We start from the raw sequence: 26,340 nt of genomic DNA on the forward strand, positions 1-26,340 counted from the left end.
TTCAATTAAGTAAGAGAAGAATGTAGTTCAGAGAAAGTAACAGAATCTCACCAAAGGAAATACTGTCTTTAGTTCTTTATACATGTATGAGCTTGGCTTATGTGTCTAATCCGGAGTGATATTTGTACTACTTAAAATAGAAACATCTACTGTATATAAGAAAATGGAAGAAGTAACTACTTTCTATATACCTCAGAAAATACAGCAAAACTTGTTAAACTGGCTTCTTACTTGCAGAACCATGTAGGAATCAATTGCAACAATCTTACACAGATTTTACTGTACATTAAATTCAAAACAGATATTTTATCCTGCAAATCCTTACAACGAAAGTATTAGAACAATGTTTAAAGAGTACATGCTAATACACAGGAAGTCTGCAGTTACTGCAAAGCTGTTTTTAATTGCTTAACATAAAAAAAAAAAAAAAAAAACTTAGATTGACAAGAAAACCAAAACACCAATTCTATTATGCATGTTTGATAATACAGAATTTTCTATGTATGAGGACAAAAGTTAAACGTAATAATAATTCACATAGAGAGAGAGAGAGAGTTAAGAAAAGCAGAAACCATGAGGACTAGAGAACCTATCACATGATATCTGTAAAATCCTATGTAGTACTTATATCATATATATTTTCTAATGGTGTTTTAATTTTCAAGCATATATTCAATCGTGAAAGATAAAATCATTACTCCAATTCGACTGTCTGCTTTTAGTTTTGATACCAATTTCGGAGTGCTATTTACAATAATAATAATAATAATAATAATAATAATAATAATAATAATAATAATAATAATAATAATAATAATAATAATAATAATAATAATAATAATAATAAAGAAATAACAAAATCTAAAAAAATATGGTGCACCTTCAACTAGTCAAAAGATTACTTGAAGCGTATAAACCGCTTTAACAATTAAAAAAAGAAAAAATATAGATATTGTTGTAGCAATCGAGCCGTGACTGACAGGAAAAAAATATTGTTTGAACTTAAAGAAGATGTAAATTTGGACAGTTGCTTGTAGCCAATTTTACATCGTGTTCGTCGTTCTTGTTCAAGCTCCATTTAGCAAGTACGCGAAAGAAGTAGTGATGACATCGCATTGCACCTGCCCTAATACATCACATTCACAAGAAATAGAAATGAAAAAGGAAAAAAAAAGAATGGTGAAGAAAGAGGAAAAAGAAATGAAATGAAAACACACATGCTTAACTGAATCAACATCTTATATCAAAGCTCAAACATACAACCTCCGCTCTCTCAAAGCCTCTGCTACACAATATTTTCAAAACAGATGGAAAAAGAAGGAAACTCTTCTTTTCAAGATCCTTAAATCTTGGAGAAGTGCTGTGTTGTACTTTCAAGACCTCAATACTCATGTATTAAGAATTTAGACCAAGTTTTATCATATCTGTACACTTCGTACATTTTACGGCAGACAATATATACCATCCGAACAGTTAAATTACAATTATATTCTGAAATGCAGAGTTAGTTCATTACTGACTTAACATCTTCACTTAGTGAGCTTATAACGCCACCAGGACCTTTTTTTCTGTTTCAAAATTCAGTCTTCGTAAATACGAGTACAGTGTACTTTATAGACCGAAAAATGTCTATTTTCTAGTAATTATGGCTGACACAAAATTATCTGCTACATATTACGAAAGTAATTTGTGCATTATAGTATAATTTCATTATTCCAGAAATTCTATTAAAATCGGGAAACTCAGAACTTTACTTAATTTGAAACACTAGTCGATAGCTTCCTTAGGAATGAACTAATCCTTAGAAAAAGAAAAATTAGATTAGCTTGTTCTTAATCTATGTTTCTCTAAGGTGGTGGTAAAAATATTGAGAAAAATAAGTATATATTTGTTTGTAAAATTTGTGAATGTAATAATTTTATGGCCATCTTGACCTTATAGACTAATAGAACTACAGTCCAAGACCTCCAAATAAGTAGGAAGTAGAATACATATTATTAATTTCTGAAACTACTAGGCAGTATTATAAAATTATTACGGAGTTTAGCTGAGTGATGATTGTAACAAGTCAATACGTTATTAAACAATTGATATTTTGAAATGAAACCTATTTATTACAAATTACAGTGAAGTAATTTTATTGTTGATGACAGTTGGTTTCTAGTCTACCATTATGTTGCTTAGCAGAATTCAAATGCAATAAATGCATGCATCCTTTCTTTCAATTATGTACTTTGTAGCTAGTAATAGATACATTTTATTACAAAGTCCGGGAGTATTTATAACTTATACATCGAAAATACAGTATTAACAAAGGCAAATATGATTCCTGTGTTCTAATAAGATCAAAAGACTTCCTAAAAACATTTTAATTATGAACATTATTGTATAAGACTTGTTTAAGAATTATCGAGTTAAATTGCTATTTATAATTAGTGTTAATTCTATTCTATATACTATAGCACATGCTGAGTGATCTAGCTGAAATTTGAATAAAACAACGCTACACTTCCTAATGAGGTGTATATATATATAAAGAAAATTTATATCATTTTACTTACTTCATTCGAGTGAGTTCTATTTTGGTGTTTCGCTCTGTCCGAGGCGTTGCTAAAGGCCTTTGTACATCCAGGATATTCACACATATATGGTTTCTCGCCTGTGTGGGAGCGAAGGTGGGTCTTCAGATTCTCCAGTCGAGAATACGCCTTGTAGCAGCCTTCGAACTGTGGTGATAACGATTTTCGACATTAAGCATATCACAAATTAGAAGTTAAAAATTTTAAATAAAATACACAAAATTAATATTGCTACTACTACTATAATAATAATAATAATGCGCTGTTTTCTCTATGAATCTAGTAATAAGATTATCTGAAATTGTTTTAACTAGGTATGGACGATGCTGCATTCTATACTAGTTAACTTACTAAAAGTTTCCTCCGTGACTTGTTCCTAAAATTTACTTGAATATTCAGTTAACCAAGCTAACTACACTAACTGCACGTACGAACGTGATGCACGTACGAACAGGCAGCTACGTGTTCCAATATTACAAATGAGAAAAAAATTAACATACATTAGAGAAAATGAAGTAATTACTTTATAAGTAATTACGCATTCCTCTACACTTTGTATTTATCAAAGATAATTGATCTATATCATATATATTCTTTCTGAAATTGCATATTTAATATTCTACCCTATTATGTCCCATTTTTATCTTTCTATCTCACACCAACTTACGATTGTATTATTTAATACATATTTATGCTGTTATATCATGTTTTCTTAAAATATTTCTTCACGAAGAAAATTCTATATTAATTCTATTCTATTTGCAACAGTATAACAATATGCAAGTAATTTAATGTTTATTATTATTTATTTATTTATTTAGAAAGAAAGTGTTGGAATATTTAAAGCCAAAATTCGCTTATTGAATTATATTTTTTCCCCCGTTTCTTTTCTAGTGCACAGAAATAAGCTAAGTGTGATATATTCTAAGCGAATTTAGTAACTTTGTTCTTTCTCTTTGTTGGAGACGACTAGTTCTTATAACCTATATATTAAGTAATTACGACTGTCTTCAAATGATTACCGAACATATGCATTAAACAAGTTGTCTCCCGTAAAAGAGGTAAGGACGGTATTATTTTTGTTTATGTCTTTCGTTGGCGTTTATGCAATCAAAGAAATGAAATCTTTGAGTTTTACGTCCCACGGTTATGCCGGTTAGGCTAAAGGAGACGGTGATAATGAGTAATGAATGAAATGGTGGAAAGAATAAAGTGGGAGGAAACGGGAGAACCCCGAGAAAACCCACGCACACGGCGTTTGTCCACCACAAAGTTTACTTGGCGGGGGCTGGGATCGAACCCGGGACCCCAAGCACCAGAGGTGAACGCTCTACCACTGAGCCACCGCGGCCCCCTGCAATCAAAGAATATAATATTGATTGAAAGAGAGTATCATGTACTTGTCAATTGAATCCAGCATTTTTGCTGTAATATTTACAGAACACACAGTACTGTGAAACCTTATAAGGTAGGTTCAATTTGATTTGACTATATCCTAAATTTTATATGAAATCATAAGACATAAACAATCATTAAAAAGCAGCTTAGCTTTTATTTTTACTTATCTATTTATTCTTATTTATGTTTTTTTTTTTCTAAATCTACATTTAGCCTAGTCTTTAGCGGTAAATAAATATACAGTGCATTCAAAAAGTCGCTCAACGAATGAAATTTTCTCCTTGTGCATACGTATGTATGTTATGTAATGCAAATGTTTAACACAAACAGAAATTAAGCTAGATTTTAACTTTCAATTCAACAGAGACGTATACTACACACTAAAGACAGTTCGTGTTACATTCTAACCAGTTGTTGTGTGAAAGTTCGGTCAGAGTTCTGTTGAGTATTGAGTTATTACATGTATGTGTTACAATGTTAACAATGAAAAAAGTTTTTATTGTTCTTGTTGTCATTAAACACGTGCTTCGAATGAGTGATAAGTACTGAGGACACGTGAAACACTATTCACTGAAAAGTGGTTCAACAGCATTCGTTGAACAATATCAAGATTGAACTAAAACTATAAAAGTACTGAGGAACGCTTCACACATATAAGGTACATACAATTTATTGATTACCAATCTTTACTTTATCGTGTTCGTAAAACGTATTAGAGGATTGACCTGTGCCTGCAAGCTAAAATGAAGCATCTGCAATATTTATTATAATGGAATTGGAGTGTTTCTATGCAACGGCACTGACTGTCCAAAATTTATGTAGGTGCATATCAATGGCGGGACGTGTTAGCCTATATGTTTTCAGGGAAGTCTCGATTTTTGATTGATTTATTTTTAGTTAAAATCTTTTATGAACACTGTCATAAAAGCCTGTGTTGTGATAAAGTAAAATATACCGGTACTATAATGATAGGTTGGGGCTGCCCTAGCTCAGACAGTAACACAGCTGACTTAAACACAAGAGAAACGGATTCAAACCCGGGTCCAAACTAAAAATCTTGTGAATGCACCGCATCCACATGATTATTTGTGTGGGTACCGGAGCCCCGGACCACCCACGTAGTCGGCGCGCATGTTTCTATGTATCTTTCACCATAATCTACTGCGGAGTGACTTTTTATATGCACTGCTAATTAGTCTGTATGAACTAATGTTAAGTCGAAAGTAGACTTCTAGTTTTCGGGTACCCTGCTAAGGGTCACTTACCGTGCACTTATGAGGCTTTTCTCCTGTATGCCTTCTCATATGAACTACCAACATGTACTGAGCTTTAAATGGCTTCTCCTCTCTTGAACAATCTTGCCAACGGCAAATGAAGGACTTTTTGTTCGCATGAATGTGGTCGTTGTTTATATGCTACAAAGAAAAGATAAATAACAATACATTAAATATAATATATTATGAAACTTTTTTGTTATTATTATTTCAATAACATGGTTTCTTGACGTTGTGCTCAATCGTGTAATTTTCAATGTAGTTTACATGCCTTATTTTTATCAAAACGGTTTGTAAACAATTAATTAGGCCCACATTTTAACTTTGTATGAAAATTTGTTTTAAAATATTCCCCATTCACTGTACATACGATACAATGTTTAATCCTCAAATATCCAAAATAGAATTCATTACAACATCTAAAACTTCCAGATCACTACAATCTATTATACCTTGACAAGTTCGTCCTGTGTAGGGAACTCCTTGTCACAGTCTTTCCAATGGCAGTTGGTTTCAATGAAATCGCCTGGCTCATCTTTCATAGGGTCAGCACCAGGGTCACCTCCTTTGTCACCTGCAGTACCACCGGAAGTTGTGGATGCAGGTTCCCTCTTTATCCTTCCTCGTCTATTGTCCTCGGGATCTCCTGTGCTTGACACAGGAGCTGGGGAGTCCTTCTTCATAACATCGCTCTGAAATAAAAACAACTAAATGATACTTTGATTGGAATCTAAGTACCAGCATACGTTTAATGACTCGTGCACAGAATAAAAATCCATGACATCGGATATAATCATATTCTACTACAATGTTTCATTGTTCTACTGTGTATCAAAAAACAATATGGGGTGTTTTTTGGCACCAATAATTAGCTTGTATTTTCAGTAGCTTTTGCCATCTTGTTGAGCGAAACAAAACAAACATGAAAAGTGTTTAGACTACTTTTAACATACTAACAAACATATGTTTACTTTTGCAGGTATATTGTATTACCTAATATAGTTGATACCAACGAAGAAGATTAAACATAGTGATTCAATCATATTCCCAACTTTCTTCAAGTGTACCACAGAATCTTATATGTATTTAGAGAATTTGATTATTTGCAGCTTATTTTTATTTATTTATTTTTAACCAAAAATATAAAAGCATTTTTCATAGTATTTTTTTTATTATTATTTTAATATTATATATTCAAGTTTTCCTATAATGCTAGACATCGTAAGAAAGTTTACAAGAACTGGCTGCACCATACCAATAAAAAGGTTTCTTTTTTCTAAACACATGCAAATAAAAGAAATGAATATGGCAAGAATCGAAAAATAAAGATGGTTACCTCCGATTTCGTTGGAAGACTTGAAATTAAATGTGGCTGACCAGGAGGTAAAGAGAACAAGCTTTGCTGACTTGCCGGTTGATGTAACAGTCCTGCAGGCGGAAGAAACGGTGATCCCGGTAAACTTCCAGTTCTTAGTAGATGGGCTTGTATTTGTTGCAAATGCGGTGCAACACTAGGGTGCATTCCTAACGCTGGACTAAGTGCACCTGCAATAAACATAGTCAAATGAACAAGAAAAGAAATTACTGAAATTGTCTTTATGATTTTTTTTTTCACTTAGAACCTCTTAATCAGTTGTTAGAAAGCAAAACCATCTTTAAAAAATTGTAGATATAAGATACCCAAAACAATGAACAGGTTACAAATTTCAAACTATTAAACATTTCAATTGTCACACAGTCAGACCTGTTTAAAGTATAACAACATTATTTTCCATATTACGCATTGTTTATTAATTATTTATTTTACGTGCCACGTTAAGGCTCTACAGCCTTCCCATCTTACACACATAAACTTCTATTGTTTTCAAATTACATAGAATACACAAAGAACACAAATAATTACACAAGAGAATGATTTTAATCTACATATTTTTGTATATAAAACAATACGATATTAAACAAGATAACTACTACGAAAGGAGATACAAATTTCCACGGAGAGAGAATCTTATAAACAAAGCTGAATATATGATTGTATGTGCAGCTGGGTGTTTGTCGTATCACTTTTATTAAAATGTGTATCCTAACAGACAGAGACGGATTAAGGGTAGGGAGGAACTTAGGGGACTGTATACCCGAGTCTCGAAGTGGGGGCCGCGGTGGCTCAGTGGTAGAGCGTTCACCTCTGGTGCTTGGGGTCCCGAGTTCGATCCCAGCCCCCGCCAAGTGAACTTTGTGGTGGACAAACACTGTGTGCGTGGGTTTTCTCGGGGTTCTTCATTCCACCATTTCATTCATTACTCACCATCACCGTCTCCTTTAACCTAACCGGCATAACCGTGGGACGTAAAACTCAAAGATTTCATTTCATTTCCGAGCCTCGAAGTGGACAGGGTCTCCAAACTAGACCTTGTCAAGAACAAGTTGCATGCTGAAATACCACAAGAACGCATTTCCTCTCTCGCCTTGTTATCAATTGAACATGAGCTGACCAGTTCTTTTAACTTCCAGGATGTGATTGACGACTTTGCTACGACGAAAGCAAGGAAACGAAACTTTGAGGTGCTCATTTTTTTTATTATTTATTTATTTATTACATTTATATAATAGGGCAACTTTGTGTGTTTTTTATGTATTTGGAAAGTTCCATTAGGTATAATATGCATAACATTGTTTGTTGTTGTAGAACTACGTGTAATCCCTTAACCTTCCTATTGTACTTTCACAGAGATGTATTAGACGAGGTCAGTATAGGCCATATATTTTTTTCTAGCCCCGGGCTTCCAGATGGGTTAATCCACCCCTGCTAACGGACAGGTTCAAAAATGTGCTAAGATCGGAGTAACTTACCAGCCCCTCAAATAAGGCATATAAATCTAGATATATAAACTCCTTATTAAAAAGAAATTGGCATGTGTACATGCATTTTCGAAAATTCCGCTTCTAAAAGGAACAATTTTAATTTCTCACTTTGCATTTGTAACTTGATAAATATAAGGACTTCTTTTTTCTTTTAAATGGTTAGCATTTGGGTCGATCTGGGTTTATAAACGTTTCACGAAGAATAACAGCTGCTTTTCTTGAAAATAATTGTTCTAAAATATAGTTACCATTTGAGTCGAGATGAGCCTTTATCACTTCATTTTGAATCAAATACACACCCTAAAGGTGAGAAATGAAGTGTTTATTTCAAATACTTTCTATGAACTTTTTTTTTTGTGTGTGTGTGTGTGTGTGTGTGTGTGAAGAACGAGCATTTCAGCTATACAAACTAAAATAAAAATATTATGAAGAAAGAAACATGAAATTGGGCATTATAGTAGGTCTCACATTATCTTGAAAAATTATGAGAGTGGTATGTTGTCAAGAAATGGTTAAGAAATATCTCATTCTATTACTTAATGAACATGGGCGCCAAATCCCAAAGAACTGCTAAGTATCATTATAATCCCTTATGACACCTTATGACAATTTACAATCTCATATGCAGGGTGTTTCAAAACAACGCCGACAACGTTTGGGAGGTGATTCCTGACACCAAGATAAGACAAAACGTATAGACCAACCTGGGTGCAGAAATGCTTCCTTTCGGAGTTATAGGCTGCCGGAAACATCGAAAAGTGAACTTTAAAGGTTCATGGCTCCAATACTATGAGACCTACCGTAGTCGGGTCAAGCAGTACTTCCACAACCATTTTTATGGAGATAGTTGGTGAGTACATCAAATGATATGTCCGTAGCCAAACTCCCTCTATAAAAATTGTTGCGTGAGTACCTTAGGATTCTGAAACATGTATTTTTGAATAGCCCACATATAAGTTCCTAAGTGTAGTCTTGACCCGTCTACGGTAGATCCCATAGTATTGGAGCTATGGACCTTTAAAGTTCATTTTGTCATGTGTTCGGCAGCCTATAACTCCGAAACGAAGCTTTTGTGCACCCAGGTAGGTCTCTACTTTTTGTCTTATCTTGGTGTCAGGAATCACCTCCCAGACGTTGTCGATGTTGTTTTGAAATACCTTGTATTATGTTTTCCACATCTTTCAGGCTAATCACCTATATGCCTACATTCTTCAGTTCATCCATCTTTTATACTGTGCACAATTTCAAGAACTTTATTATTTTTTTTTTTTTCATGTTATTGATACTGTTTACGAGCTGATATAGAGTCACTGGGTAAAGGAACTACGAATATCCAGGACTATTATTGATGTTATAAAGATTCCTATATATCCTATCTTCATGTTTCACTCATTTAAAAATAGAAATAATAAAATATATTTGTACTAAAAACAAAAATTATGTTTCAGATATTAGATTCCTGTTCGGAATGTTCTTACAATATACTTGATTTTTACACAAATTAGATGGAAGGCGTTGAAACTTCACAACTAATTTTATCACAGCTGAAACGAAGGAAGTCATTAATTAAGTCATTTCTTTGTAAAGGTAAAACAAACTTGTTTGCAAATACAAAAAAAAAAAAAAAAAAAAACCCTTCTCACGATTATTAACATAGGTGTCATTTACCTGCATTTCCGTTAACACTAATCATATGTTGAAAAGAGAATTTTACACGAATCATAGAAAAAGCATACTTTTTCTTCAATTATAAATAATTAACTAATGCTTATATACACTTTTTCAGGTTGAATTATCATGTTCCTTTACCTTCGGAACTCAGCTAACCCTGCGGTATTCTTTTGATATACTTATATACATAATAGCGACAAAGTAGTTCACATACCTGCCGACAGATGTCCATAGGAACCACTGGCGCTCGAGCTGCGAGATCCATTGACGATGGAGACTAGCGAATTAGGTGAGAATCGAATCATTGAATTGATATCGAAGGAATCTGAATACGGCGAGGACGATAATGCTCGTTTCCGACTTTGTCGTAAACTAGGCCTCGGACTTGTTAATCTCGACCCTAAAAGAAAAGATAACATTTGAGTTAATATGTGATGTTTCAATTTATATACCGTGTAAATAGTATCAATTCATAGAATATGGCATGCAGTATCTCCCACATATAGTAAAATATATTGAAATTAAACTTCTTCAAGAGATGGTAGGTCAAGGTGACCAGAACTTTTAGTTTCAAAAACGGGACGCATACGAATCGGCGGGAGGTGACCTTCACATGCATTTTGGGACTCAGCAGTGTTTTCAATTTACAAAATACATAAGTAAGAATGATAACACAGCGTTTCTAACTTAAATATTACCCAACAATACTTTTAACTACTTCAACACTCAGAATTCCCACTCGAACCACAGAACACTCAATTCTCATTTCAATATTTAGAAGTTCTAGGCACGGCTGAACCTTCCCAATGAGTCTTGGTACGGAAGAGTGAGAATTAGCATTGACCATTTATATTTTGAGTAATAATTACAGGACACCTGGGACATGTTTGCTTAAAAACGGGACATTTAGGCGTCCCGTTTGAGAATCAGAAAAATACGGTACAACGGTTGAAAATAGGGGACTGTCCCGGCTAAAACGGGACGTCTGGTCACCTTGTGGTAGGTTTATTATAATTAAATAATAGCCAATACCTAAGCTGACCACATATGTGAACAAGTACGTGAATGAGCATACTATCTTTCGCTCTAAAGAGATACTGCCCACCGCAGACACCTGACATATAGCCTACCTAGAAGCGTTCCGTCGATTTGTAGTGCCAGGGGCGAAAGTAGATTACGGAACTAATTGTGTAGGTGAGAATTTCTTTGCATAGCACGAAAAAACATTTTATGCTAACTTTGACATTTTCATACCAATGATAGTGAAATCCCGCTATGGGTACGCTTCGCAACATTAATAGCATATAAATTTGTTTCTAAAAAAAAAAAAGAAAGAAAGAAAGAAAGAAAAAAGAAAGAAAAAAGAAAGAAAGAAAGAAGAAAGAAAAAAGAAGAAAAGAAAGAAAAAGAAAAACTTACAAAATGATGGTTTGTCATCTCTATACCGTGTAATCTCAAAAATGAATTTGAAATAGTAAACTTGTTACCTTTCGTGAAGGGTATAATTCTTTGCCCCAGGGACAGCTCTGACTAGTGTTCCTCACGAGACGATACAAACCTCTTTTAATAGAAAGTTAGACTTTTCAAGACTAGACGACATCTTTTCACGACAAGATAGCGTTTGATCTCTCCTCGTGGGCTATATTAGCCCTGACTATACTCAATCGTATTGGATGTCGCTGCATTTTCTTATAACTTACAAAGTAAATGAAGAAGAAAGTAATATTAAGAGGAGGGTAATGGATCAGTGTAAAAGGGTTCACCTTATAGACGGTTCGATACCAAGTCATGTATACATGTCACGCACATCATCATTTCTTGACTTTTCTAGTTAACTACTTCGATTCCTCTTATAACTGAGTTCCACCAATTCTTTCTTCATAATTCACATGCACATGTAACATCTGTTTATTTTAGTATACAAAGTATGGTTATGGGACACCAGTCAAACTAAGGATTTCATTCCGCACAGAATAATATCAAACTTTGAAACATATAAGTCAACTACTTACTAAATTCTATTTAACATGTAATAAGTGTTTTCGAAATAATCATTATTACAGGGAAATCTATAATTGAAGACCTGAAGTAAATTTCGATCTAAGTGCTATTTTATGAAGTTTCGAGTTACAACTAGAATGATGGTCTATAGACCAAGTCAGTTTAAGTAAGTACATTCAGATCTAAGCGCCAAACCTGTGTGTAGTAGTCCAGATCATTGGCAATAGAATACGTGACGTGTATATGCACGGCACAAATTCTCGACAAAAAACATCATTATCTCAAAACTGTTCAAATGGCACTTAGATCTTAATATACTTCAGGTCTTCAATTCCATAGTGTATGGCACACAATTAGCTGGTAAATGACTCATTCATAAACATTTTGAAAACGTTTGGTTATTTTGTATCATAATAGTTTGCTTGTAATAGATTAACGTGTTTTCCGAAACTTGATGTTGATTTACCTTAATACTACCCACCTAGCTTTAGAACTACGTATAACTTAAGTGAAAATAAAATCTGAGGAAAGCAAGCACCTATGTTTTAATAAAATTTAAACTTTTGGCAATACGTCATTCCCTTCACCAGATACATTATCAGGCAAACTATCAGACACGTTATCTGACACCTTCACCAGACACATATCAGGCACACCGTCAGATACATTATCTGACACCTTCATCAGACACATCATCAGGAACACTGTCAGACATATTATCTGATACCTTCATTAGACATATTATCAGGCATACTGTCAGACTTAGGATTTAGGATTTAGATTTCTGGGCTTTCGGCATCTAAGGCCATTTAGTCCGTCACGATTTGAGGGATGACGTCCCTCGGCGAGCACACAATCCGGGGAAAGGGAAGGAAGAAAGGATTGGGGAAGGAAGGAGGCGGCCTGAGACCTGTACGTTAGGTATCACCCCGGCATTTGCCTGGTGTGAATGAGGAAAACCCAGGAAAACCTCATTCAGGGTGGCTGGCCTGAAAAAGCGTATTACACTTTTTCGACCGAGTGACCCCGCCGGAAATCGAACCCGGGACAGCTCGCACCGAAGGCGAGAGCGTTAGTGACTACGCTACGCGGGGCCACGCATACTGTCAGACACGTTATCTGATACCTTCATCAGACACATTATCAGGCACACTGTCAGATACGTTATCTGACACCTTCATCAGACGAATATCAGGCACCCCGTCAGACACGTTATCTGACACATTATCAGGCACACTGTCAGACACGTTATCTAACACATTATCAGGCACACTGTCAGACACGTTATCTGACACCTTCATTTGACACATTATCAGGCATGATGTCAGACATGTTATCTCACATCTTCATCAGACACATTATCAGGCACACTGTCAGACACGTTATCTGACACCATCATTAGACACATTATCAGGCACGCTCTCAGCAGGGCCGGCGCTAGGAGTTTTGCCGCCCTGGGCGGTACTTTTACATGCCGCCCCTTTAATCCGCAAACTTTATTTGGACAGAAGACGTTCAAGTGTCACGACAAAGTAGTATGCCTCATTTAAAAACATGTATGAAATTAAAAAAAAAAAAAAACTATTTTTCTCAAATGCGTACATAATATTTAAACGACTCCATACATGACACAATATTCAGTATGCTTGATTTCGCTGTATATCTGTCATGTACAGCAGCACATACAAAAAATGAAATAAAAGAAGGATGCTTTAGTCAGGACTAAGAATTTTAATTTTAAGTTTATTTTATACCAAAAGGTGTTTCCAATAGAGTGTGCACCATGAAGATAATATAGTAAATCAGATATTAAAGCAAAACTAAGTGATTAGCCTAAACCTTATAATGTACTAGAACACAATAGATAGACATAAATTTAAAGCACCTTAATTGAAAGAAACTTCTCTTGTTTGTTATGAGCAAATTCCTTTATCACATTCGCGTAGTCCAATGTTGCAGCCAATTCGTGTACTGTTGATATCATTGCTAGACTACTCAAGCGTGTTTCAGACATGAAAGAACGTGTAGTTTTTAATAAGCTTAAGTTTCGAAAAACTTTCTCCACTTGCCACTGTTAGCGGTAAGGTTAACAAAATCCAAAGTGCAACACCGGCATTGGGAACAAAGCCATGTTCCTTAATTAATTTTAAAGTCTCTTTTGGTGAACATTTAGGCTTAATTAAAACGGATAACTTTTCTTTCAGTTCGTCTTTCAAATCACTGGAGTTAATATCTTTAGATTATTCGTGTGTTAAAATGCTGGCAAATTCAGTACACTTTTCAGACAAAGGTTCAGGTGGCATATCTTTAAGAGTACTTTATCGTAAAGAAACTCGAAATACTCGCTGAGATGTGTAAGTTGCTCAAACCTTTACCTTAAGTTAACAAAATCACGTCTAGAACTTTGTAATAAAAATCGCTCTTGTATCTTGTTTGTGGATCTTCAATAGCTTCATCCTCTGCCTCGTACTGAAACTGTCTCATCTTTCGACTTCGAATATGCACTGTATTACCTACCCGTGGATCATCCATATCTAAGGCTGATGTCAACTCCATCGCATCAACTAAGTAAGATTGCAACTTTGCATCACTTCTTCTCCTTTCAAAGTACTTAAATACTTTTTCAAGAAACCTGACTGCATCCAACACATGAGAATCAATGCTTTGGAAACCTTTGCTTACTATGTTTATGTATAATAAAGACATACCAAATAACGAGTGAGCAAAGGAAAGTAACCACGTAGCTAGTTTGCTATACATAGCATCGTGGGTGACCACTCTATCTGTTCTATTGTCGTTACTTATTTGAAGTAAGGCATCATAAACCTCCCCTATTTGATATCTAAGTTGAGTCAGAGCACCAATTCGGCTCTCCCACCTTATGGTGCTTAATGGTTTTAAAGAGAGACTGCTAATATGTTCCTAAGTAGTCATAAACTTTTTTTAACTATACAAGAAATGAAACGTTGTACTGAGATGCTCTGGCTGCGTCGTTGAGACAAGATTTAGTGAATGACTGCCGCAACGAGCATAGAAGGCTCGGGAATTTATTTACAAAATTCTCTTCTGAATACCTGAATGTTTGCCTTTCATATTGGAACCATTGTCATATCCTTGGCCCTTCATGTCTTCGATAGGAATGTTCATTTCCTTTAGCTGTTTAATTATTACTTCTGTGAGTCCTAGACTGGTGATGTCTGTTACCGGTACGAAACCAAAAAAGTGTTCACAATTTTTTACAAGGCATCCTCCATTACTGTATGTAATTTGTTCAAAACGAACGATTATTATCATTTGCTCAGTAAATTAGTTAACAACTCGCTGCTGGAACCTAAATATCTCTAGAAGCTGTAGTCCAGAATGGCCTGCCTCAAGTGAGAGTGTACCTTTTGAATACTTGAAGTGGAGCGTTAGAACATTGCTGAATATAAAAGAAATCTTGATAGTCCTATCCACTCTAGCTAAAAATCTTATCTACGCCACTGCAAGGGATATATTGAACGAGATACCTGTGGCTAGTAGTTTGATAATGAAAATGAAGGAGAATGTTCCGAATTTCCTAAGTGAATATTATCTCGAATGTGAGTGAAGTAAGTTCAATTAAATTCTCAGGTGAACACAATTTTATTTCTCCATGTGGGCCTATTACGAAGCATTATATTTTGATAGTATACTTTCCCTTTTCAAATTTTGCCGCCCATTAGACTTGCCGCCCTGGGCGATTGCACGGCTCGACCCCCCCTCGCGCCGGCTCTGGCTCTCAGACATCTTCATCAGACACATTATCACGCACACTGTCAGACACATTATCAGGCACACTGTCAGACACGTTATCTGATACCTTCATCAGACACATTATCAGGAACACTGTCAGACACGTTATCTGACACCTATAACGTGTTTCATGGAGGTTTTAGTGTTGCTCTCAGACAAACATTTTCGTGCAGAATTACGAGACGAGACAGAGCTCTTCCGACAGAAACAGATACACTTATCGAGACAAGACAGCGCTTTTACCGCACTTTTCGAGACGAAACATCCCAAAATTTAATATTACTATATTAATGATAGTAATATTAGGTTGCTGAAACTGTGACACAAGGTATTGAAATATAGGTATTTGCTTTGATCAGTTTTTTAAATGGTTATTTATACTCTATTTTATTGTTATTTTCTATTTTTGTATACAATTGAACGGGACAAGTCATTAAGATAAAGAAGCAAAATAGATATAGAAATTTTAGTTTTGGATCTCTAGAGAAAATGGTATCCAGAGAGACCAAAAAACTTACTAAATAAAACGCTGCTAATGCTTATAGTTAATACAGTTTCAATGGCAGATCTCCGTCATCGTCAGTAGGAATGACTGAACCTACGCTGTAAATACCGCACATAATGGAAAGTTGCTCTGTACTAGTTTGGAATTAAAATACACATTTGGAAGAATTGTAAGTATTTAAGTAAACGTTTCCCCAATAAATGCATGAATTTTTCAAGTTTTCAAGAACTGGTTCTTTCTTCTTTATCAGTGTAAAGCATTTCAAGGGATTCGAGTTTCTCAGCCATACGGACGGTATATTTTTAATTCAATGAAGCACAAAACAACTTTCCATAATATGAAATAAGCAATTTGCAGTTTAAGTTTATTCACTTCCACTGATAAAATATGGTCACCAATTTAAAAATAAATAAAATAAACAAGACTTCAGTACGAAATTACGGCTGTTATGAATAAATTAAAAATCCCTAGGTTTCAAACATCTCATTACACAAGAAAGCTCGTGATTGCAAAGTATTCAAAGTCTCTAGAAAACCTCAAGGTATGTTATGTTTCGAAAATACTGTCTACGTAACAAAGAAAGAAAGAAGAAAAATAAACGTCAACAATTAAGATTTTTACCTGAATTTTTATAATCAAAATCGTCAATTCGCTGCTTAAAAAAAAAAAAATAGGGAAGATATAAAATCTCGGATCAAATCAAATCGAGAGATGCAAGAAAGTTTATTATGCTAAATACAGATGATACGGAGAAGTTGTCAACTCTAGACAAAGAGGAGGTTTGCTTTTGAAACTGTCTGAACTATGAGTATGTAGTGCTTTATTAGTTATTTATGTTTATAATTCAAATATATGTTCTTCCAACTCTTTAGGCTATCTATAGGGGTTACTTAAATTTTCCTTATTGCTCCTTATCTTTGAATCGTGCCCTCTTTCTCTCTCTCGGAACAACACCTTCTGGAAACCATACCTACTTACCCTAACTCGCAACTTTTCTGAAAAGAAAAAAAAAATTGAGGACTATGCTCGAAAAAAAAAAGCGAATAAACAGTTACATAATGAACGTCATACAATACGGAGCTACATCATAGCTTCAGACAGCGGATTATCCAATGAATAATAAGATTAAGACATAGAAATATAGAGTGGTCCGGATACATCGCTTACATAGAAAGTAGATACACGATGTACAAAGTTTTTGGAGGGAACAATGTGGGAAGGAGGCCTTCGGTTTGATTGAATAGAGAAAGATTGAGAATAATATAGAAAAGTGAGTATCAAAAATTCTAAATGGCTTGGCCACAAAGCAACTCCGTTGCAGAAATAATGAAACAATATTATTAGTGCATAAAGAAAAGATGATACACATATTAATCGACAGATTTCATTGAGTAGAAAGTAGTAACGCGCCAACTACGTGTGATATTAATTAAAAGAACCAATTTCAAAATAAAATTTGTTTGAACCAATTACATATTTTTTATAAGAATACATTAAAATACGTTTCCATATTCATGAATTGACTTTCTGCGCGTGTTACATTGGTAAATAAACAAACAAGAAAATGCACGTTTGAATAATTGATTGGAGAGACAAACATAACAAGGCCCTTATATTTGGAAATAGAGCAATTTGGATGAGGTGTGAGATAACAACTTCTGCTGGTCTGATGACTGATGACTAATGGTGTGAGTTCTTGATGTCGTCGATCGGATATTTTCTTTGCAAGCCTGTCTGTTGTGGTTTTAAGAAGTTCAACTGAACGGGAATGAGAACGCTGACTGCTCTGCCAAATTTTGCTTCCCGTGAGTGGTCGCCCTTGCCAATTTCCACAACATCAGCTGCCAAGAGTTCAGCGTCCCTCGTCCACCCAGACAACAAGCACTAATTTCTTTCTCTTCGATGAAAAATGGTTGCTATTCCTCCTGCGCTACAGCAAAAAAAGTATGGATGACGAGTACTTGGTCTTTTCAGGTGTTTCTTTGCTACCGCCACAACGCTACCTCAGTAATATCTACTGATTTAAATTAGAGCAGTAGCTCTTGCTGTCTGACAAAAAAGGTCTATTCAGTCAGAAGAGAAAGTACTTATAGACAACTAATCTTAAATTTAAATTTAGGGCAAAAACACAATGATGCTAATCTACGAGGAAAATACCATGTAATGTTTTGGTTATTCTTCATTAAGAAGCAAAGGATTGGAATTTCTACTGATCTTTTTGGTGTGCTCCACATTGTGATTTTGTTTGTCTATTAGGATCACGCCAGCAGACATAATATTGCAATGTTAGTACGTCCATCCTCACGGTAACTCTTGAACGGAATCGAATTTTTATATTCTTTTTTCGGCAAATAGATACCTAGAATGATTATTTCGGACGAGTTCCTTAAAGGAGTCAATCTGTTACATCTTAGAGGGTAATGGTGATCTACGTTTGCCCGTTAGTGCACACGATAACTTTTGAATGAAAGTGAATTGTAGAATTCTGTTTTTCGCAATAGATAGCTAGAGCAATTACTGGTGTCTGGTGTTCGATAGTAAACCCATGTTTCGTCTATCATCACATTTCGTTTAAAAAAACGCTGATCTACGGGATTCTCCAACAGTGTTTTGCAACTTCAACACTTGGTTATGAGTGCTCAAGAATAAGATCGTTGGAACAATTCGACATCGTGTGTATACCTTGTCAACAATAGCCAATATTCTCTGTATGGTTGATTTTGAGGTACCCACCTCGGCAACCAACATACGGGTGCTGGTGCTCGAAATTGCCTCCACAGTTTGGTGTACAGCCTCCCTGTTGAAGATGGGAGATCTTTTCACAAGGTCTTTCTCTGGCAAGTCATAATCACCCTGTTTGAATTTTTTGAATTACACCTTTGCTATGTCTAATTCACTGTATGTTTCCCTTTCGCCGTACACCAATAAATAAGTTTCGTGCTACTTTACGGACTGTATGTCTCAGTTGAGACTCACAGCAGGAGCTCACGAATGCCTTTTCATACTACAGATCAGAAGACCACCTTCCAAGAGACTAAAAACGAGCATATAACAAGAAAAGGATACCTCGGTACACTGGCGTATTGACTGCTATGTTCCTGTTAACCACTACTAAAAACTATGTTCCTGTTAACCAGAGGTGCCCAAAGGTCATGTCCTAACATGGCGGGAAACCTATTGGAGACCATCCTTGATCTTAATACGAATCTCTTGCTATATAAATTTCAACTATTTCCGATAAAATTTCATGCACTTTCGAGACTACTACTATTCGCTTAACAAAATCTGACGTCCAGATAGCTGCAAGTGCTATAAACAACACGAAGAGGTGTAAGGTTTACCAATCACTGCAGTATTTTCCACACGCTGTTTCTAGGCAACCAAGGTCTCTGACCGCGCTGTTGCCGGTAATTTAATGTTGAATCTTTTTTTTATTATTATTATTTATTTGGAAACTCATCCTATCATGTCTAGATATAATTACATTAGGTAATTATGGCAAATCATAAGTTCTAACTTTGTATCTATTATTGCAGAACCTTCGGGAACAAAGCCACCAAAGACAACGTGTGCCAGATGCCAGCTTTCCCTCACCGTACCATTAGTCCTTATTTTACTTTTTATCTTGTCTAGACTATGCCATTGTTATAGCTACATTTATGTTCATAAACTAAAGATTAAAGCGAATAAACATGAAATTTTCGCCAGGAATACGTGTCCAAAATGTCATACGTGATACTCGGTCCTTTTGATTTTACCGTGTGATGGCTCTGGAAGTGTCAGACGTGTTCTTGTGAGTAGTATGTAGTAGTGTAGCCATCAGGTATTGTGATATTTACAATATTCTGGTTAAATTATATTCCGTTTTTGTTTCTTGAATTTTAATTTAGCACAGCGTGATTATGTAAAACATAAACCTGCAGATTAACATTATTTACGAACTATCTTGAAACAAACTTAGGTTTTGTGCTCCGAGAGAGAACAGTTTATCAGAGCAGAGTTTATAAAATACCGGATAGCGACCGTGTGGCATATGTTGGCCTTCCCTCATTTTTATTCCAATAAAACCTTCTGACTTTTCTTGTTTGTGGCAGTGTAGGATATCAGATTAATTCCGTAAAAAGTTAGTTCAACGTTAATTCAGAATAGTAACAACTACTATTTGACACTGTCAGGGTTGAAATCAAGATACCAATAATATAAAATTAATGTTGGATTTTTTTGTTTGTTTTTGTTTTTTGTTAATGCCAATTAGATTACAGTTTGTAATTAAGGAAGAAGTTTGAAATGTCCACAACTCAGATATTGTATTCTCGAAATGATCCGAAATACGTGCAGTATGACAAGTTGCCTTCACTAGCCTGCAAAAACAACCAGAGAATGGCTGTTCTATTCTCGAAGGTCAATGTTTTCTCTCTGTGCTTCGTTCGATGCCTTCTTTTTCTTCCTCCTTGGCACATCGTTACGTCACTCTTACAGAAGATAGCTTTATAGACACTGGAATGCGTCAAAGAAGAGCTTATATAGGGCCATGCTAATGCCAGAGTAGAAAAGCATCAACACATTGGTAGTAAAACAGCAACCATCCTTCGCAATGAAATGTCTCGCGAAGTCGAAGGGAGTGAATTGGTGGGTATTGCGTTACCTCTTAGTATGTAAACATTTACGACTTTTAGAAAAGCGAGTTCTTGGCCCGCAGAAAAAGATGACTGTCATCAGTGTTATGTGCAAAGCATTTAAAAAACTCAGTGGTCTGCAGCGAAGAAGATCTTGATCATTTCACCAGATACGGCCGGCCATTCCAGAGCCCTTGATGGCTCTTTGAAACGAGATGCGTAGGTGGAGAATACGAGCGGTGAGCACGTGGATTGCATTACGAGAAACCTGTTCTCAATTATTGCCCATCGCGCTGTCGGATCTCCAGAATTTTGTTTTTTCACAAAAAAGAAATAAATAAAATATTTTTAAAAAAGACGACGTGTGAATTATAGTCTTTATATTTACTTTAATAATTATGATGAACACGAAATATTAAAGATAATTATATAAATAACAAAATGCGATTCGTTAAATCTTGTTATCGTAAAAAGTACTATTTTATGGTATATTTTAAAAATACGTCACAAAGAGGAAGTAGGAGTGTAATATGTATTAAGAGCTTCGATGCATGAGTGAAAAGGAAAACATACGGATTACTTTCATATACATTCCAATTTATAAATTCTTTAATTTTCAGGTTAACCAAGTGGTTGTATATACGAACGCCCCCATGTTTTTCTCTTTAGTCATGCATAAATAGACTTTTCAAAGTACAAAAGACAGAATTATTTTTTTAAACTTTTAGTATGATTTTTATTTTGTTTTTAAATTGTATTTTTAAGGAAAGCATGTTTTCTTTTTTTTTAATATTGTCTGTTTTCTAATGTGTTACTGAAACTCATGAAAACAGAAATTTTGTTCGAACCTGTGAATTTGTGTTAACTCCTATGTACTAGATAATCTCGCTTTACTCAGAAGTAACACTGGTTGCATACGAAAAAGGTTAATATCGATCTTTAAAATCAAGCAAGAGATTTAACTTTAAAATATATACAAATATACAGAAATATATAAAAGTAACAATATAATATTGTGTTGTCACTCTCGATTTATTCCGCTGTGCAAAATTTCATCATTCTAAGACAGGGAAATGATTCAAATAAAGGAGTTGAGGACACGGTTGAGTAATAATAGAAAAGCACGTAAAAATAGCACAATAGGTCATTGTAAACGACAGATACGTTACTGCAGTTCTACCAATCAGATATCCATGGGTATATTAAGGTTGTAATTTATTATATCGGGTGAGTGAAAATGGTGTTTCCGATTTCGTTAATTTATTATTAGAAGAATAATGAGTTTCTCTTGTCAATATTTCTTTTTCTGGAATATATGGCTTCTACACGTCACAGAGCGATCTGTGTGCTTGATTTTCATGCGACTAAGTCCGTTGTACAAGTTCAACGGCACTTCTATGCAAAACTTAGCATATTTGTGCCGCCACTTGCTACAACTGTGGTTGAGTTGTGTAAGTGCATCACTGTAGCTGTAGCCGATATTGATCCTGACATACTAGGAAGAATTTACCAAGAACTTGATTATAGACTAGATGTATGTCGTGTAACTCGCATATTAAACATTTATAATATGTTAGAAAAACGAACTTTTTGAGTTGATTTAATCAGTGTGTCTAACCTCTGTTTACATACGTTATTAAAAGCAAAAAAAAAAAAAAAAAAAAATCATTGAAATCGGGAACACACTGAATTAACAATTAAAAAAAATCCATAAGGCAATCGATTATTACTATAATAAATTACAAATTTTAATCTGCCCCATGAAGCCGTATCCACTCCTGTTCCCTTTTAACTCATTATTTCATCGATTAACGTCCTAAGAGCGTTTGCTATAGGCTAATTACGATAAAAGTTCCAACTGGGGATTGAACTAAGCAAAAATAAACAAAAAGCAGAAATGTAAAACAGAAACTTACCGTCGATAGAGAATGGAAAATCTGAACTCCCTATTGTAGAAGGTGGAGGATGCATATCTCCTAACCCTCGAGATCCAACCCCCGATAAACCCGTGAGGTAGTCTGGCTGTAAGGACAACCCTGAAAATAAAATATCAGTATATTAACACTTTTGTGTTATTGAATACTGAAAATACTTAAATTTATAGTATTCGCTATAGTACTGGAACGTAAGCACACATAACAATATTTTATTTAAGAAAGAAAGAAAAAAGCTATATCGACAAAATATGACATTCTAGGGCGATATTCAATACATTTAAGATTATACAAGAACAAACCTGTAATATTGTACGTTTCACTAATTTTAACCATAATTTCAAGTAATATAAAGTCCGTTTCTTTACGAAAATACTCACAATAACTGAAAATAATGCAAAACAGAATTTATATTGAGAAAGAATTGATTCGCAGCAATAGATGTGAACCTAATAAAGTACATTTGATTTTTTTCCCTTTCTTTCTTTCTTCAACTGTTATGCATTCTACAATTTTGTTCTCCGTAATTCTTCAGTTCATTAAAATAACATTTCATCTTATCTTTAATACACTTAAAACCCAATAACATAAGCATGTAAGAATATTAAACAGTAGTGAGAGGGTGAGTGGACTTTTATTACCTTCGTCCATACCCATATGAAAAGTTATTTTATTATATTTGTGCACCCCATATGAAAACTTATGTTTTAATTACCTTTGTGAACAACCATATAAAAGTCCTGTTTTAACTATATTTAAAGTCACCCATATGAAAATTTCTGTTTTAAATCTTTATACAAACCAGGGCCATAACTTGTGGGAGGGCAGGGAGGGCAACTGCCCCTCCAGGGAAGCTCTCCGCCGTTTGAGGGAGGCCACTTTAAGACAAAATTTTCTTACTCTATATACGATACGAACATGAAATTATAAGTGAAGCATCCAACAAGTTCATTACATTACATAAACAAAATAGTACACAAAAGATAAATAAAACAAAAATGAGTCGTGAGCCCATTTCAGTAAAAAATGCCTACTATTAGGGGTCCTAGAAATAATATTTATTCGTATGGCTTTGAGATTTGTCAATATTGTTCCTTTAATTAATTTGTCATGTATGGAACGGACCCAGGGAAGTGCAGGCCCGGGGAGCCCACAAAGTGTAAGAGAAAGATGGAAAGAAGGGCTTATTTTCGAATTTTACGGGAGGGCTCAAAACAACTTTTTCTAAGGGACCCAAATGTTAATGCTTGCCTTCCCAGAAAAAAAAATCGAAGTTACGGTACTGAATTGCTGATACAAACCGATATGAAAGGTTTTGGCTACACTTATGAATTGCGAGATGTAAAATCATTTCATTTCTTCCATTTATCAGAGCCTCTTACACTACGTAGTTGAGTTGATCGTATACATAAGAAATGAGGAGTTGAGGAGTTATGCCACAGTCGAGAAATTAGGAAAAAAATAATAAATAATACAAAAGCAATATCTTTACAAGGTAACATCGTCAAGTCATTGCATTTGAGTAAACACATCGGTAAACAGCAGGTTTATGAATTATATTGCATAAACATAACATATGCTGAATCTATTCGCATCTTGACATCTTCTCTCATCCAGTCATAGGACAGACTGACCAGACATCGCGGATTTACCGAGACACTCCTGGTTTTTCGCTAATTGGCCCGAGAACATTTTTCGGGACACCTAAATGTTGTGATTTTAATGATGGTCATTTTGCTCAAGAAACTTAAATAGGCCTATTTTTATGTGCAAAACTTGGCTTTACTTTCAAGCTAGTGGCAATATTAGCGTTGCCTATCGGCAGCGATACGGAATTAGATAAGATTGATAGTTTCGAATCCGGTTTATAGTTTTCGCACGTGTTTCCTTGTTAGGTAATGTTGATGTTAACACACGTTTTGTAATTTTATACTCAATGCTCTTTAGATTTATTTCATTATTTGACGCTTTATGTCCAAAATTTACTTTTGTACGAGTAGTGATTCGAAAGAAAAAGTGTAAATGCATGCTGTGTAAGGCGGTCAGGTTAACTCGAATATAGTGCGTTCAGCTGAATGATATGCGGTAGGCATATAGACTTCTAACAAATATTTGTTGTTCTTTGGACCAGTGTTACCTAGCTTTTAATTAACTTAGCTTCTCAATAGTCTTTTAATGATAAGGAAACGCCGGATACTCTGTTCCTCCACTCAGAATTGAATGCCGCGTCCCCGAAACAAATGCATTAACGATAACCACTCAGATAACATAAAAGCACTACAATAAACTAAAAGTTACAAAAATAGTATGTATGCTCTTTGATTCCTCGTAATATTTTACGAAATGCTTAAATAATGAAAAGGTAAGGTTGGTAGCCGCATCCAATTTGGTACTAAACTTCAAGGCACTCTCGAATTGTTAAACCTTTAAAAAAATCAATGTTTTTAAGAGTACTAACAATGCTTTTTAAAGAAGGTTATGGTCAACAATGTTTTCCTTTCTTCTTTTTTTCACACATCATTCTGGATTGTCACGTAAATAAACGATGGAGTTAGAGGCCATGCTCTGAGGGATTAAATGTTAAAAACTGGCCTCTGTCTACAACTTCTCTCCATGATAGCTGTATCACGGCTGGCGAAGAGGCGGTACTTGGGTTGGTGAACACGTCTTCTTCGACATGTCTATCAAGAGAAGCAGTCTTCAAACAACAACAACAGCAAAGAGAAAAAGAGGACGAAGAAGAAGAAAGAGAATCTCAAAAGGAACAACGCCCCAAACAATAGCTCATTTTACTTTCGGCCCTCGGGCATTATATAATTATTACTTCTCTCACTAGGGTAGACAACAAAACCGCTTGCTTATACATGACGAGGCAAAAATACTAGGCTGCCACCATGTTCGAGATCATGTAGGTAATTAATAGCGTCCGCATAATAAGTTTTTCTTCGCTACTTTTTTTAAGCTGCCGTTAACATCGGTAGGTAGTATTTTTTTTGTGGTTTTAGATCTCGTTTTATTTTTATTATTTCTAATACGTTGTTCTTACATGCTCAATGTATTTGTTTTCAGTTCATCTTCAAATACTATTTTTTTTCTTGTCTCGATTGATTCTTGAGATGATGATTTTTTCCTCTTCAGCATGTGTTATTACTCTGGACAAGTTTGTTATTTCCATACGTAAACAAGTAAAGAAGATCAGCTCTTTTGATTAAAGAGCAAAAGAAATGACTTCGGCAAAAATCTGATGGCAGGAGAAATAAATAAAAACGTTGCAACTATTTGTTGTGTGAAAATTATGATGCACACAACATCTATTTTTGTATCATGTTGTTTTAAATCATCATTTGATTTAAAGTTTTTTTCTTTTCTTTTCTTTCTTTCTTTCTTTTTATTATCTGTGGGTATGTTAAGATGTATATTGATAGATATATTACATGCGGAGAAAGTGATACTGCGAATATTGAACAAAACACAATTTCAGGACAATGTGGAAGTGAGGAACAATTTGGGTTCAGAATAGGAAAAGCAAAAGACATAAGAAATGAAAAAATGAAATGAAATCTTTGTTTAAATTCCCACGATTATGTCCGTTAGGCTAAATGAGACGATGATTAAGACAAGTGAATGATGATGGAAGAATAAGTGGAATGAGATGTGGGAGGAAACGGGAGTACCCTGAGAAAGCTCACGGACAGATGTTGTCTACCACAAACTTACTTGACCGAG

General features: G+C 34.9%; 1 protein-coding gene across 4 annotated transcripts in view; it reads right to left on the minus strand.

The window, feature by feature from the left end:
• The window catches only part of ci (transcriptional activator cubitus interruptus), a 583,442-nt gene that overhangs the window by 16,757 nt on the left and 540,345 nt on the right, over window positions 1–26,340 (minus strand). For 3 of the 4 annotated variants that reach the window (XM_081748738.1, XM_081748736.1, XM_081748735.1), the window contains 6 exons: window positions 22,597–22,716; window positions 9,999–10,184; window positions 6,588–6,796; window positions 5,704–5,958; window positions 5,243–5,392; window positions 2,562–2,726 (listed from right to left, as the gene is read on the minus strand). In XM_081748738.1, coding sequence (XP_081604864.1) covers window positions 2,562–2,726; window positions 5,243–5,392; window positions 5,704–5,958; window positions 6,588–6,796; window positions 9,999–10,184; window positions 22,597–22,716 — 1,085 coding nt within the window. The remainder of the gene's footprint in view (window positions 1–2,561; window positions 2,727–5,242; window positions 5,393–5,703; window positions 5,959–6,587; window positions 6,797–9,998; window positions 10,185–22,596; window positions 22,717–26,340) is intronic. The other variant, XM_081748737.1, reaches the window with a different exon arrangement.

Source organism: Thermobia domestica, chromosome 2 (assembly GCF_964235325.1).
Source record: "Thermobia domestica chromosome 2, izTheDome1.hap1.1, whole genome shotgun sequence".
In the NCBI taxonomy this organism is placed as follows: domain Eukaryota; kingdom Metazoa; phylum Arthropoda; class Insecta; order Zygentoma; family Lepismatidae; genus Thermobia; species Thermobia domestica.